The 16,429-nt window shown below is 37.8% G+C and overlaps 1 protein-coding gene across 6 annotated transcripts in view; it reads left to right on the top strand.

Moving 5' to 3' along the window:
• PLS1 (plastin 1) overlaps positions 1 to 16,429 on the top strand; it is a 48,078-nt gene that overhangs the window by 14,026 nt on the left and 17,623 nt on the right. For 5 of the 6 annotated variants that reach the window (XM_039722384.1, XM_039722387.1, XM_039722382.1 and 2 more), the window contains exons 2-4: positions 11,233 to 11,340; positions 13,844 to 14,007; positions 15,170 to 15,299. In XM_039722384.1, the coding sequence (XP_039578318.1) occupies positions 11,271 to 11,340; positions 13,844 to 14,007; positions 15,170 to 15,299 (364 nt within the window). In that variant the 5' untranslated portion in view covers positions 11,233 to 11,270. Of the gene's footprint in view, positions 1 to 526; positions 778 to 11,232; positions 11,341 to 13,843; positions 14,008 to 15,169; positions 15,300 to 16,429 lie in introns of those variants that run through there. The other variant, XM_039722385.1, reaches the window with a different exon arrangement.

The raw sequence follows: 16,429 nt of genomic DNA, 5'->3' as shown, positions 1-16,429 counted from the left end.
AAAAATAACCTATGAATTTTCCATGACAGAAAATCCTGGCTTGCTTGCGGTATAGTAGCTGATCAGTCTAATCTAATAATCTTTTGAACCATGTGGAGCTGAAGGAGGCATTAGTGGGTGTCAGAAGGCCATACTGCCATCTGATAATTAATGAAAACTGGAAAATATTCTGGCACCACACATCTATTCAGTACTAACTGCAGTTAGCCAGAGTATGGAGGATATGTGGCTGTAAATTCAGCTGCTAAGGGCAGAATGAATGCATTTTTGTTGTTACTCTTAATGATATTCACGTGATTAACTTCTGGGGTGACCTTAAAACTAAGTTCATTAGTCAGAGTTAGCCTGTGTGTCTCTGCTGGAGTTTTACTATTTGTAGCAAGGTGAGGTTTCCTGCTTCAGCTACCAAGGAACAGGCACAGGGCAGGATAAGGCAGTTCTGTGGAGTTGTGCTCCCTCCTCTTCTGCCTGCTAGGCTGTTTGTTCAGGGAGAGCTCTGCTCATAGTTCTGTCTCTCAGTTACGTGGTAACTAAATGTTACCTTCATGCTCAGGGAAGAGAAAAATGGTTCATAATGTTCCAGTTGGCTTAAGGAAAAGATCCTTTTTTGAAGTTATGAATGGCATAGAAGGCTAAAGCCTATTCCTCAGCAAAAAATAGGGAATAAATTATGTCTTGCCTCTCAAGTGGCACCGAACCTGGAAGACACAGGCTTGGGACAAATACTGACATCCTTGCAAAAGATCAGTGACATTGTAACAGATTAAACAGTCCAAGGTGAGTACACTTTGATTGGAGTAGGCAGAATGCAAAATCCAGCAAAGTCTCAAAAACTGTGAAGCTCGTAATTTAATTGTAATTTGGCACAGTTTGTGGGGTTGAGAAAGTACACAAGAGTCTGTTTAATTCTTAAACAAATTTCAAGTCTTGCCAGTTACTGCAAAGCAGGGCTTAAAAAGTTAATCTGATAATAATGGGAAGTATTTGAAAACAGAAGACAGGTGTTATTCCATATTTCATGGGGTTTTTAGTTGCTTGGGGTCTAATTTGTAGATTTTTTTGGAAAAGCTATTTTTGTAATGCAGACTATTGCTGCTCATTAGCTTTTCTGTTTAGTAATTAACTAGCAGTGCTATAGTTTATTAAGGAAGTAAAAGAAAAATTAAAGCATAAACTTTGACCTCTGAATCTTATTTCAGAGTACTGAGATACCCAAAAAGTCCTACTGTCAAATGAGGGTTCTGTTAACACATGAACTCTGAGTATGAGGTTTTTATTGATACATATATTTCGGTAAGAATTTCAGAATGTTTTCCAACTGAAATGTCCTTTAAAAATAATGCAGCTTAGATTTGTCATGGTAGTTGCATGCTAACAAAAGCTGCATGTTCCTAAACCTAGACAGAGAAAAAGAGATTAAGTATCATTTGCTGCTGTGTCTTTTAGCTCTCTCTTTTGCTGTTGTAAACTTGATACGTAATGTCAGCCTAGGCACAAAAGAGTGACTTGAGGATGGAGTTCCTGAATGAACTTGCTTTTAGTAGTGTAGCCTTTCCATTTATATTTTAGTGTAGTTTGCTCTAATGGAATGTCACAGAGACACCAAGCTTGGACTAAAAAAATCTATTCTTCAGAGCAGTTGCTGGTAATCAAAGGGGTTTTATGAGAAAACTCATAAAATTGTCTCTTTGTTATTGGTACTCTTTCCTTCTAACATGTATTTGCATGCTGAAAATGATATGGTGCTTTGACCTTTGCAGGAACTCATTTTGCCACAATTCCTGTGTTTAGCTGCTGTAGTTGAGGTTCAGCCTGTATTTTCCTTGCTTTTGGTCTCAGCATCGGAGGTAGAAGCTCCAGTGTTAATTGGAAGGCCTGATCCTTGCCAACTGTGGCCCTCCAGAGACAGGAAATTTTCCTGGTTGCCGTGGGTGCATTCAGAAGTGATGCACAAGCAAAGATACTCATAGGGGGACAAGGTCAGTGAGGCAAAGGAAGCCTTTGGAACAGGAGGAGCAGGAAAGGTGCTTGGTGGGAGCTTGAGCAAGTTCTTCAGGAAGGAGGGTCTAGTACCTTTGTGTCCAGGGAAGCTAAATGATGAGTCAGCATGGGACATGCATTTCAGTATAATAAACTGATATTTGGAAAGTATCAAATTGGAGAAGGTAAATTATATTGATGGTGAGAAGATAGAAGAATATGTCAGGTAAATGAAACAATACAGGATATTGATTGAATTTTCTGTTCAAGTCTCAGTCAAATGCTTCCTGGAGCAGCGTAAACATTTTGATGTTTACACATGTAAAGAAGTTTATTCTACCAATTCACCTTAATTCTGTTATTTCCTTGCTAATTAATTTGAATGTAGTTCTGCAATCAGGAATTGCTTAAATACATTGCCATGTGTGAAATGGAAAAGCAGGAGTCTTGCTTTCAGAACAGTGCCTTTAAATGTTTGTGTTCAAAACTCCAGCTTCACATTCTTGGATAAAAAGATGAGGTGGTGGGGTTGCTTCACTTCTGTTAGCATTATTTTTGTGGGTTATGGTGGGCAATTTAAGTAGTGTTCTTGAGCTAAGAAAAACCTGTTAATGACTAACGAGAGTGAAGTTTTTCATTGGAAATAGAGGTGACTTTAATGGCAAATAGAAGTGGACCTGATGGTAACAATATATAGTCATATATCAGAAACACAGAAATGAAAATGAATCTGTCAAGTGTAATCCACACAGCAGAAATGGGCAGCAATATTTATACCAGGACTTGTGAATTTCCTATGTAAGGACTAGTTTTAACTGTGTCAGTAAAAGGTAAAAAATATTCTAGACTCTGGACAATAAGGTGGGAGTAAAGCAACACTAAAATGATTTACAGTAGGAAGGTTAGAACCACACCCACAAAGGTCACATGTACTACAATCCCAGTGGTTTCTACAAATGTACATTTTCCAATAGGCTTCAGGAGACACTTATTGGAGGATTTGCTGAACAAATGGAAGGTGTCCTGTGTGATCTCATGTCTCCCAAGGGAATTCCCTTCTCCCACTTCTCACACTGTTTTTGCCCATTGTTTCCTGTCTTTGTGTCGCAACTGTGTGTCATTAACAGCATGTAGATTTTGTTGCTGGATGCAATACTTCCTTATTGTTAAATCAAAATATTATGTCTATGACATTCTGCTTTATGAACTATGAAACTGAGGCACTGGGTGTTTACACTAACACTTGTGTTTCCATGGCAGCACCAAACAACTGCTTCTGTCTCTCTTGGAAGGAGATTGCAATTGCATTGCACTTATTTATTTCCCAAGTTTTTCACTACTTTATATGTGGCATGATTATTAGAGGTTCTGAAAATCCCTAAAGCCAGCTGACTTCAGTTGAAGCTGTTGAAATACAGTTGAAAAACTTGTTCTTAATAACCATGGTACCTTTGCTGTGGCAATAAGGAAGATGTATGTCCTCTACCTGAGTGCCACAGTAACTAATCTCCTTTAGGCCAGCTGTGAGGCTTGATAGGATGTTCCAGAGCTGAACTGCTTTAGGTTGGTGGCACACCTTCCAAGCTTCTGATGTCATCCAGGCATTTCACCTTGTGTTTCCAAGCTGTCTGCCTACCAAGTCATAGGCTCAAACTCCTTGAAACAGACCTAACAGGCCCATCCTTTTCTACTGTAGAATGTAGTAACTCTATTCTTGTTTATTCTGTTTCATAAGCTGCTTTTATTCACAATTAATTCTGAAAACACTTTTTAGTGGAAACAGTCTTATTAGTGGGTAGTTGGTATGTTTATATTAAAAATTCAGTTCTTATCCCTTTTGTGTTCTTTTTCTTGACTAAATATTTGTGTTGGTGAGGAATGAAAACCATGAAAGATGTTGAGATAGCATAAACAATAATTAAGGTTTATGGCTGGAGTGTACTCTGGCTCTTCCTACACTTCCATTTTCCTTATGTCAGTACTTCTGACATAGTTTGGATACCATCTACATGCTGTTATTGAACTTTCACCAATGTAAAGGCTGTCCATAATAAAAGTGAGAGCAAGTGCCACTTTAGCAGATTCACTGTATCCAACTTTTAATTTGGTCAGCTTTTTTCATTCTAACCATGTTAAAAATTCTGTAGGGAAACTTTGGTTTTGTCCCTTAATTTGCTGTTGTAATATGGCATACATTTATTATTTTGTATTGCATACTTTGATTCTGCACTCCAAAATTTATTGGAAAGGTAATATATTTAAATTGCATTAAAAATTAAGATTGTTAAGATACTGAGTATTGACGTTTTCATCACAGAAAACTTACAAAAGTAGAATGATTTTGATTCAGATTAAGGGGTACATTGTTTTTGTCAACAGTCTGATCTTGTGTTCTGAAAAACAGAAGTGTTGGGTCTTACCAAGAGATGTGTGAGAAAAATCTTGTTTTGTTTTTCCAATACTGATTTGCCTGGTGTTTTCAAATCCTAAAGAAAAGCTGCTTGTTGCATGGAAGCAGCTTTGTTTATGTACTTGCCTGGAAATGGTTTCCTATCAGGTACGGAGCCCTGGACACACTGTATTACAGAAATAAAAAATTTAACTCCTTTGCTGCTCTGTTACTTGCAGAAGTGGTCTAACCATAACTACTAGTATTAAGAATGACAGTATTCATAAACATCAGAAAATACAATTAGAGTGTAGTAACTTGTGTGTACAGGACTTCAGGGCTAGTGTTATTGACTTGGGTCACCTCAATGTCCCAGTTTCACAGAGAATGTCACTAATTCAGATTTGCTCTTGACAGTATTCACAGCTCTGTGCTGGAAGCAGGTGAAGCTTGTATAAATATTTTAAAAATAACTAATTAACCAAAGCAGAATGTGATCTGAGGTAATCCATTTGGGCAAATTCAGTCCAAAATGTTGGTGTAGCTAGACCGTAAAGAGATTGGGTTTGCAGAATGTTTCATGAAAGGTTCTTCCATGAACTCAGTGTGCAACAGATTTTTTTCAAAATTACTTGCCTACAAGTGGTATAGGCATAGGTAAGGTTTCTGTTGATATGTTTTATTTGGAGTGCTGAATGCAACAACACAAAGCACAGGCAGTTTGAGATCCTCTTGAATGATGCATGCAAAGGAAACTGCGTGAAACTGATACTGTTGATAAATTTGCATGGCTAGTCTGTACCCTCAGCAGCCAAAGGAAGCTGGAGGCATTTTGTTTGGATGAAAAGGTATCTTACTGAGGTGAGCTTTTATTTGCCTTATAAGAGAGTTGCTCTTAATGCTGACCTGAGCCTCATGAAATTGTTCTGTACTTACACCACTGTAAATGAACTCAGAGCAGGCCCATGACCAGTCTAATAATTCAGTATCTCAGCTTGTTTTACTTCTTATTCATCCAGGTTTATCTGAAGGCATAGAGGAAATGTTGATTCTGTTACTGACCATAGTTACTGTACTATGTTGAACGAATTCCCATGGAGTGAGTAATTAATTTCAGTGTACATCTAGTCCTCCTTTCATGAGATACATGTTTTGTGGACACAAAATTTATCACTGTGGCTGATTTGATAGCCTTGATTTAACAAAGGTCAGTGAAGTTAAAAATACTATTTTTTCCTCTTAAATTGTACCTTGTTCACTGTGTAATGTCGTTCCTAAAAGACGAAAATTCCATGGGTCATTGGTTTATATGTTGAATATTGGTTTATATAGTTCTTCATTATCTTTTAGCTTCTAGCAATTAAATACTTTTGATCATCATAAATATATCCAGCCATGTTTATAAGCCCAGGCTGAGAAATACAATCTGAGTGTTCCAGGTTATAAAGCTTCAGACTGACTGTATCACATTGGAAGAATTTTGCTCTTCAAACTCCTCATCGATATCATGATTATACCCCATCTCTTCTTTCAAAAATTAGCCATATACTTGCAAAACCTTTATTTATATATATATGTCTATGTACATATACAGATGCATGTATGTGTATAGCGAATTACTTTGACCTTTTGGTTCTCTCTTTGCTGCATTTGGAGTGGATCTATTTTTTTATCTTTTTTCTTTATAAAGCCTAGCGCTTATCAGTCTACAGGTGTGTTAGATTACTTGTTTCTGAGAGCTGGCCACACCTGGGATACTGTGTCCAGTTCTGGTTCCTGCCACAAATATAGATGTGGGCAGGCTGGAGGTGGTCCAGAGAAGGGCCACAGAGATCATAGGAGGAAAGACTGAGAGAACTGGGTTTGCTCAGCCTTGAGAAAAGAAGGTGTAGGGGAGACCTTATCACTATGGTCCAGTATTTAAAGGCTGGTTGCTCCTGTTTTAAAGAAGTCACATGGAAAAGAGGAGGAGTAATATCTACAGGTTGCTCCTGGGGACACTCCAATTGGTCCCAAGACTATTTTTTACAAAGAGGAGCAGTCAGCCATTGGAATAATCTCCCCAGGGCAGTGGTGCATTCCCCAGCATTGGGCACTTCTAAGATTTGGCTGGGCAGGCTGCTGGACCATCTTGTCTAGAGAGGAGAGTGCTTTTGCCAAGAAAGGTTGGGCTGGCTGATTCTTGCAGTGCCTCCCAACCTGGCATTCTGTGATGCTGTGACTGTGTTCCACAACGAAGGCTTCTTTCACTTTGCATACAGTGCAGTTCTTTCCTAATGATCTCTCCTCCAGCCTTACTAGTGATACAGGAAAGATAAGTTATCTTTCCATATCCTATGCCAGGGCAAACAACAATAACAATGAAATCATAAAGTCACTGAACTCTGGTGATTATTCATTTGTCATAAAGATTGAGACTGATCACAGTAAGGTAAAAACATACCTTTTCTTAATTTAATTAAGATTAATCACCACTGCTGTTTTATTACAGACCACCAGTGCAACACCTAAAACAATTTGTGCTTTCACATTATTAAAGGATCGATTCAGTTGTCCCCTAATCATCTTTTTAGTTGAAGGACAAAAATAATCTTGGCATAAATAAAAAGTTCTTTCAGTCGAAGATGAGTTGGGGTGGGGAAACCAAAAAATAAACAGAACAAACAAACCTCGATAAACCTTGATAAACATCACAAACCTCTGTGTGTGTGTGTTCATATCAAGCTAACATTCTCTGTGTTAGTTCCATTGCACAAATCTTTATTATATGTGGATATTTCCAGTAATTTTTAATTAGCATTTCCTCTTACCTTACTATCTAAAGGGAATATGTGATACATATTCTTGTTTTAAAGTTTCTTTTGTGTGTCTTATACCTTACAATGCATTACTTTCTCACTGAGACTGGACAGAACTCCTAGTTTATTCCGAGATTAAAAGACACTAATAGTGCTTGAAATCTATCCTAAGTCATCACATTGACTTAGAGTCCTGGATAACTAACACAGGAATACTACAGGTTAAACTGTATTTTGGGGGGATTTTTTCCCATTAAAATCTGTAGCAGATTCAAAGCCAAATAAGAGGAGAATTTTCATGTTTTGTAATTATAGATAGTACATTGTAATAACCAGCTGGTTGTTGACATAAAAGCACAACCTGTGTATGCAAATGATGCTCTCTTGGCTGTAATTAGAGACAAGAGCTTTAAGAGTGATGCAGCAATAGGCAGTATTTGCAGCAGGGATAGAGGAGGTGTGTCCCTGATGCAGACAAAAAGAACTGCAACAAAAGAAAATAAGCTCTCGAGTCAGCATTCTGAACTCCATTGTCACTGCAGTAGCAGCTGCGTGTGGAAATGAGGCAAATAGAATTTGAATGAAGAACTGGAAAAGAAATTGCCACTTGCCTGCATGGATGGAGACAACTATTGGGCCTGATTGCCAATTAACTGATCTGTTTTTTCTGACAGCTTCGATAACAGGTCAAAAATGTGGCAGGAGCTCTCTTTGACCTACTCACTTCATCCTTTGTGGTTGCTCAGCCATAGATACTCCTCTGCACACAAAGAAATACCACAATGGTACCAGCAATAGTTTGTATCTGTTTTATGTTGGATGTGGATGATTTCCAGCAGAGTCCAGTGAATTATCTTTAGGTTGAAAAAGCCTTCCAGGCATAGAAAGCAGGTTAGGACTATATAAATATTGCCAGTTCATACTAAGCATATTTTCAAGGACTAAAAAAAGGATCAAGGGTGCTTCATCAGCATTAAAACAGTGTTTGTACCTACCCTGTCCTGGAGCAGTGGGAAATGGTTTATTGTAGGTGGAGACTGCACAAAATCCAAGTGTCGTATGAACGCCCTCAGAGTACAGAGAAATGTTCTCTGGAAATGAATACACCTTTGAGCAGGTAGTCATAGTTCCAAGACCCAGATACCTCTGGGGGCTAAATGTTGTCAGAATTGCCTGTGCTCTGAGTCATGTTGGGTGGTGATGGGCCTGGGTGTGCAAGGTATTTATTAGTTTAGATAGAAGGTCCCTGTTTGTGGACTGGAATTGTCTGTAATGTCTGACTAGTTAAGGTGTTGTCTCTGAATGTTCAGACTCTGTCTCTCCTGAATGCCTGAACCATGATTGCAGCACTTCTGCCATTTAATTGACCAGATAATTTACCCTGTCAGGATATCATAGGCTATTTAAGGCTGTCTCTTTAGAGCAGTTATTAGCTTTCTTTTTCTGATTCATTCAGGAACAGATGTTTCTACTGTGTAACTGAAATAATCAACGTCTTTGGAAATCAAAGATTGATGTTTTATGAAATAGAACATGATGGAAAATCTGAATTATTAATTATAAAAGGGCAGGAGTGAAACTAATTTTATGCAGCTTGGCAGAAATTTATAAGATCTGAGTCATGATAATGGTAAATAGTTAACAACTTTAATGGTGTTGTCTTTTATACTTGCGTAGCTAAATATTGCACTTATGCTTTGTCATGTCATTTCTGTATTTCAGAGGAGTGTCATCTGTTTGGTTTTTGTTTGTTTTTTTTAGATTTGGAGCTGTTTAAATTCATCTGTTTGTTTTTTGGTTTTTTTTTTTTTTTTAGATTTGGAGCTGTTTAAACTTCCTTAGTAATTTGCATTTAAATGTTTTAATTTTTTCACCAATTTTTCCACAGTTCATTATTTCTTTAATTGCCATATCAGGTTCCCAGTGAAGGTACTTGCAGAAATATCTGTGTGAAGGGTTATTTTTTTCTGAATATATATTTTAATTTTTTTCCTTTTCATTATGGACACTGGTATATGCTATTAGTAAGCTTAGCAAAATGGGTAAGAAGGATTTTAGTACTTAAATAAGATCTAGTGACATGAAGGAAAAAGACTTAACTTGCCACCCACACTCAAGGCCATATCCTGTGTGACCCACAGGAGCAGTCCCAGTGAAGACACAGAGAATACTAACCCAAGTAAAGTAGACAAAATCTATTTAAAACAACCCACTGTTGTTTAAGAACTCTGTTTGTATAGCATCGTGGAAGAAAAATTTTCCACAAAAGGTGGGGAAGCAAAAGTACAATCTTTCCTGAGGGCATCCATCATGATTCGTGCTAAAACATAGTTGAAGTCAGGTTTCCTCTTCTAGAGTCTTGTCCAATGGGTGACAGTCCTGTTCTGCTGATATGCACATTTTTTGAGGAATAAGCAGCTGCATTTAGCAGACCAGTTTGTATAGCATCGTGGAAGAAAAATTTTCCACAAAGGTTGGGAAGCAACCCTCTTTCCTAAGGGCATCCAGCATGATTCGTGCTAAAACATAGTTGAAGTCAGGTTTCCTCTTCTAGAGTCTTGTCCAATGGGTAACAGTCCTGGTCTGCTGGTATGCACATTTTTTAGGGAAGAAGCAGCTGCATTTAGCAGACAAGAATATATTTATTGTGAGCTTGGTCATTCCAGGAATATATTTTTTCTTGCTCTAAAGCAAAAGCACTAAACCAGAAGAAAACTTGGGCAAGTTGAGAACAACTTTGGAAATAAGAATAACAATGAAACAATTTAGAACAACAATGAAAATATATATGTGAGGTGGATTTTTGCCACTTTTGGCTTATATAGTAAAAGCAAAGATGAAACTTGGACATTTAGGACAGGCACTGTGGCAGCCTGTGCTCTGTCTCCAGGCAGGTGCTGCTCAGAGCTTAGTGCAGGCAGGCTTGTGCTGCCCTGGGCTTGCCTTGTGTGTGCATGCTGGAAAATGGCAAAGGCAAATATTTGGGCAAGTTGAGAACAACTTTGGAAATAAGAATAACAATGAAACAATTTAGAACAACAATGAAAATATATATGTGAGGTGGATTTTTGCCACTTTTGGCTTATATAGTAAAAGCAAAGATGAAACTTGGACGTTTAGGACAGGCACAGCCCCTCCTGTGGCAGCCTGTGCTCTCTCTGTCTCCAGGCAGGTGCTGCTCAGAGCTTAGTGCAGGCAGGCTTGTGCTGCCCTGGGCTTGCCTTGTGTGTGCATGCTGGAAAATGGCAAAGGCAAATACAAACTTGGGTGTGGAGACAACTGCATGTGGCTTCTTTACAAAGCTGCACCTAGTACCAATAAATCTGAATCATCCTGTTGTAGTAAAGCTTTGATAAGAGGCAAAATCTTTCATGGGAGTTTATCAACCCCTGTGAAGGTGCCTTCAGTTTTATTCTGCTTTTCTAAGAGATCAGCAGAGAAAGGTTCCCACTGAGACTCCAGTCTTTGCTCAGTAAAAGCCTTCATTGAGCTCTTTGGCAGTGTTAGGAGACAGCAGGGTGTCAGAAGAGTGGTAGATTTCAGGTGGTGGTACCTCCTGGAGTTGTGGAAAGGCTCTCTGGTGTTCACTGAGGGATTGTAGGTAGGTACCTGGAAGTGTCCCACTGGGGTTTATGTGGTGTAAATGTTGGAGTGCTCAGTGCTTTGCAGGGCGAGATCCCAGCACTAAGCACTGCTTGGCAGTGATGCTGCATCTCACTTAGAAATTAATGTTTCCAAAAATTGTTTCTTGAAGTGTGAGGAGATTTTAATGCTGGAAAACCACTTGAGCAGTGGAGGTAGGTTGTTGTCCAGGGCTTCTCCATGGAAATGAAAACATGAAATGTATGTAAACAGGTGCTGCTGTTGTGAATTTTCACTCACTATTGCAGTGAAAAGAATTGCTAGGTATCTGATGTACTTTAAAGTGTTGTTTGTAATGTTTGAAGTGTGTCAGGCCTGGACATGTCATTCAGGTCTGGTACCTCGTGTTGAGCAGATCAGTAACTTATATGTGTCTGGAATTAAAGCCTGCCTTATATCTTACCTGTTTATTGTTATTATTAGGTATTAGCAATTGAGGACAACACTTCTGCTGTCTGAAGATGGAGAACAACATAACTACCATCTCTCGTGAGGAGCTTGAAGACCTACGAGAAGCATTTGGCAAAATAGGTATGTTTTAAATAAGCGAGTCATGAGGATGCCATTAACACTGCAAAACTGTTTAGGATTTGTGGAAGAAATCTTTATGGATCACTTGGTTTTGATAGGGCTGTGTTTTCCCTCTGTATTGCCAGTAATATCTAAAAAAATACAAAAAGAATGTTTACATAGAGCCCCTTACTTTCACTGGAACTACGTGTGTTCATTTCTTTCAACTTCAGCACTGAAAACAGACATGTTTTCTTGCAGGGTGGCAGCATTTTATGTGTTTTTGTTAGGTATTGCTACATAATGGGTCTCAAAATTCAGGTTTTTGAACTCCTTAATTTGGAAAAACTTTTGATTAAGCTTCAGGTGTTATATATTTTCATGTTAGATTACTGACACTTGGGTTTTGCTTTACTTGCATGCTTTGGTGAACTAATAATTTCATTTATTCAATCAGATCTTATGTTTTAAGAGAACTAAACTTAGAGCTTTTTTATCTTTTGTTAATATGATCAGCTTTGTTATGCCAGTGTTAATAAATAACTGTACAGTTTTGTATGCTTGACAGGATGTTTACAGATTTATCAGAGCACACAGAAAGTGTAAGAAATTATATAGCAGCTAACCCTTTTTTCCAGATTGCACTGCTGTTGTGAATGTTCATATCTGCTTTTTTTATTTACTGCCATTCTGAGGGGTGATGTGTAACTTGTGCAGCTCAGGAAATCAAACAACCATGCTTGTAATCAGTCATGATGGGGAGAACAGGATCATTTTAGGCAAGAAGTCTTAAATATTAGGAGTCTTTACTTGGTAAAGAAACTATTGGGAAGCTGTATGTTAGAGATTTGGAAGACTGTGAGTAGTATGGAGAAGTGAAGAGGGAGTTATCCAGGTTCTGCCAATAAAGGTATCACGTGATGCCCAGTAGAGAGTCAGGGAGATTAGAATAAAAATAGCTAACTTTACAATAAGTAATAGAGCAATGAACCCATTCACTCAGGATGTTGTTGAGACCAAACAAAGAGTAGAAATTCTAAAGGGAGTAAGATACATGCATGGAAGATAATTCATGAGTTGCTGTTAAACAACTGTCAGGACATGTATAGCTCAAGTAGTTTATATCCTGCAGGTGCTGGAATGACAGACCAAGGAGAAGAGCACTGTGTACATGTATCAGCCTACTAAGAGATGTTAGCATAACTAGAGACTCACTGGTGTTGTCTGACAGCTTTTCTATATGTTTGGTTTTCACCATCTCTGCTCCTTCTTTTTCTCCATTCTCTGCCTGCATCCATTCATATTTATGCTTGAAGAATTGTCTGTACTGCTCTTACTCACTGAAGAGCATTTTTGTCCTTATGCTTTCTGTAAAACATAAAAATTAAGCAGCATTAGTTTAATTTTTTTCACATTTCTAATGTCTTTATGGATAAAGTACTTGCAGCTAAATTGGTAAACTGAGAGAAGGCATTTATTTAACTCTCAGCTTGTCATCATGGAAACTTACCCTCAGTGAAAGATGAACCTGGAGAAATAAAATAGCTGGTAATCTGAGTGAGCTCATGAGCATGTCCTCTGATGCTTAGACCATCCCTGTTATTGTGTATGGTCTTACATGTCTGCAAACCAGTGGATGAATTAATGCATATGCAGACATCAAGGTTGTGTATTGATTTGTGAAATTCTGATAGTATCAAAATCACAAAATTATTTTTTTTACCCTGCATTTTTAGCCTTTTGTCTGCAGTGAAATGTAGCTGTCTCATCAAGCTGTACAGAAGCTACATAGTGTAGTATGGATTACAAAAAAAAATAAATTACTGTATAGCAATTAATTATGGCTGGAGATGAAAGCATGTTTCTCTGCTTGCCCTTCTGTAATGAGACTCATTCATCCACTCTGGTATTACTGACTGAGTTCTGATACTAGATGCAATATGAAAAGATGTTCTTAACTAGTAAATAAACAAAAAAACAAACCAAAAGTGGGAGCACCTTGAGAAGTCAGAAAAGTGGCCACATCATCTGCTTGTGTTTCTGATTCATTGTGTTATTCTCTTAAATTTCTTACAAATATATCATTTATAGAGTTCTTCTAATCACAGCATGCATCAGATTTGAACTTACTGATTGCAAATGGTTTAATATTACCGTAAGCATATATGAATTGATGTCCCTTTGGCTTGAATGTTTATAGACAAGTTTGTTTTGGAGTCTTAAAAAAAAAAAAAGAAGAAAATCTTGAACTTCACTATTTGCAAATTTGCTGTCTTGTTCTCTCTGTGCTCTGGGATCATAAGATAATTCCTGAGAAAGCATATAACAAGATGACACAAATCCTAGATAGTTGTGCCTCTAATCCACAAGCATTCCTTCATACTTATCTATATCAGAGAAAGAAACACTCATCTCCTAGAACTGTGTTTATCATGCTTCATTTATTCTTAGCAGTTACCATACCTGACTACATGAACATGCATGAGTCTGCATAAGTATAACAACTTGTGCTTTCGTTCTACAGATATTGACAACAGTGGGTATGTCAGTGACTACGAGCTCCAAGACCTGTTTAAAGAAGCAAGCCTGCCCTTGCCTGGTTACAAAGTCCGGGAGATTGTAGAAAAAATCATTTTAGTGACAGACAGCAACAAGGATGGAAAAATCAACTTTGAAGAATTTGTCTCTGTAAGACCTTCCTTTTGGATGTTTCTCTACTGTTTAATATCTATTAAGTTCTACAACTGAATGCTATTTTTATATATAACTATTATTTTGAGTTTTCTGTGACAACCTAGAATATCTTATATAGCTATCTTCTAATTTTTATCTTTCCCACTCCTATTTAATTTAATGGTTCTGATTTCAGCAGCATGTGAAAGAACAGTGGTTGCAATCAGTCTTGTTTTCTGTTTCCTCCAAGAAGAGGGGAATGACTACATGTTGTAGGAACTGTTGGGTCAGCCCTCGCTCTGACAACAGAGCAGACAATTGGATACCAGCCTCTGAATGCTCTTAGTAGTGCTTCAGTATGCTTAATCTCTATACTAGTGGCTGGTTATTACTGGGAGTGAGGTACAAGTTTTCCCTTTCACTGAGCAGATTTCAAAGCTTTAGGCTTTTCTGATGAGAACTGCTCACTGATGCATTTTAAAAGAAACAAGAACTTAGCAGGCTGTTGGTTTGTGGGTGTTTGGAGATGTTTTGCTTTGAAGTTAGAGTACTGTTACTGCTGCTAATTGCAGAAGGTTGCTTGTTGAATTAGGTATTGATCTCTCTTTCTGAGATTCTAAACATGCAAGTATTTGCTTCCAGGTATTAACTGTGTCTTTTACTTACACTTCATGGTCAGTCTGAGACCTCTGCAGTATTTGGGCAAACCTAGGACATACTAATATATCCAATGTGGTTTATATTGCAGGCAGGTGGAAAATGATACTAGCTTGATAAAGGAAGAGCATGTTTAACTGTTATATCATAATCTTTTACATGCAAAGCATGTGAGGAAGTAAGTGGGAAAAATACACTATCATCATCAAAAATGTGTGTATCTTTAGTTGTGTTTTCAGTTTACCAAAATATCAGTGGAAAATTGTGTGGATATTTGTATGTCTATATTTTTAGACAGCATTGCTTAATAGAGGTATTCAATATGAAATAATGTGTTAAATATCCACTATAGATACAGATATCCAAACAGTAATTCTTTCTTTTTAGAACAGAAGTCAATATAAAGAAATATCAAAGAAATTCAGTCAGATTAACTACTGACTCTAGACAACTTAAATGAATGAACATTTATTTGAAGGTACAATCAATCACAAAATGCTTTCTATTTTTTCAATTTCAGATAATTCAGGAATTGAAAAGCAAAGATGTTAGCAAATCTTTCCGAAAATCAATAAACAAAAAGCAAGGTATTACAGCAATTGGAGGAACATCAGCAATATCTAGTGAGGGGACACAGCACTCTTATTCAGGTAAGAAATCATTAAACATGGGCAAATTTTCGGTGGAGGAAGTCTCTTTGAATTTGCTCTACAGATAAGAGAGCCTAAGTGGAAACTCTTGGCAATAAAAGCAAATTAACACAGCAAAAGCATGTGGAGATAGACACGGTAAGTGTGGGTGATAGTTTACTAACTCTGTTCAGTTGTTGCTTAGTTTCCCTCTTAGTTGCACTTGGAGGCAAGTTGGGCATCTGTGTGAGAGCAAAAGAGGAAAACAAGCACTGATATCTTGTGTGGGAGGAAATATCCCTTTTGGCATACTTCTAGTAAAGCTAGTCAAGTTTTTGCCTTCATTATAGGCTAATCATATGCTTATTCCTATATTCAGATTTTTAAAAATGAATGAATCTTCATTTTCATTTCTACAGTGTTAACTAACATGAACTAAAACCCCACTAACAAACCACCACATATCCTTTCTGGATGGACTGCCCTCCTCAGCTGTCTCTGCCATTATGGATTGTTCATTCATACTTGGTTTTTGCATAGACTGTCTCACACTGAAGAAGCTGCTTTTGATATTTGATCTGTTTCTTTCTACCTCCCCTTGCTGCATGTAATTTAAGTTGGTAATTGTGCCTAATTGCATTGCAGCTCCTGGACAGAGCGTGAGCCACCTTCTAGGATCATATTGCAATCAACAATATTGCAACTTTTTTTGATTGCCTTAAGTCTACAATTTGTGTCATTCCAGATTGTGTTAAGGTTCTGTATATGAGGAAGATTTACTTTGATTAACCAAAGGTGGCAATATCCTCTCTTTCAGTAGGATTCCAGCACCAGCTATACCTGGTGCATCCTTAAAGCAGGGGATATGCTCCATCCCAAAGGATGCCTGTAGGGCATCAGAGGTGATTCTTTAGATGCAGTTTTATTTGTGGTGGAGAGAAACAAACCCCGCTAGAGCTCAGTTCGTCTGGCTTGGCCTCACCCAGCATCTCATTGATGATAAGGTGAAGTGTGCTCTAGAATTTCACATTGTTTCCCATTGATAGTGAAAGAAGTGTAGTGAGTCAGGAGCTTCTTGAGGTGAGGTGAATACCACCTGTACTGTTTGGGAATTTGGATACTGAGACTTGATTGACTGGTATCCAAATAGG

The sequence above is a fragment of the Passer montanus genome, unplaced genomic scaffold (assembly GCF_014805655.1).
Source record: "Passer montanus isolate IOZ18808 unplaced genomic scaffold, ASM1480565v1 scaffold48, whole genome shotgun sequence".
NCBI lineage: Eukaryota > Metazoa > Chordata > Aves > Passeriformes > Passeridae > Passer > Passer montanus.
Note: the sequence above shows the minus strand (reverse complement) of the source record. Positions and strands in the feature narration are given on the sequence as shown.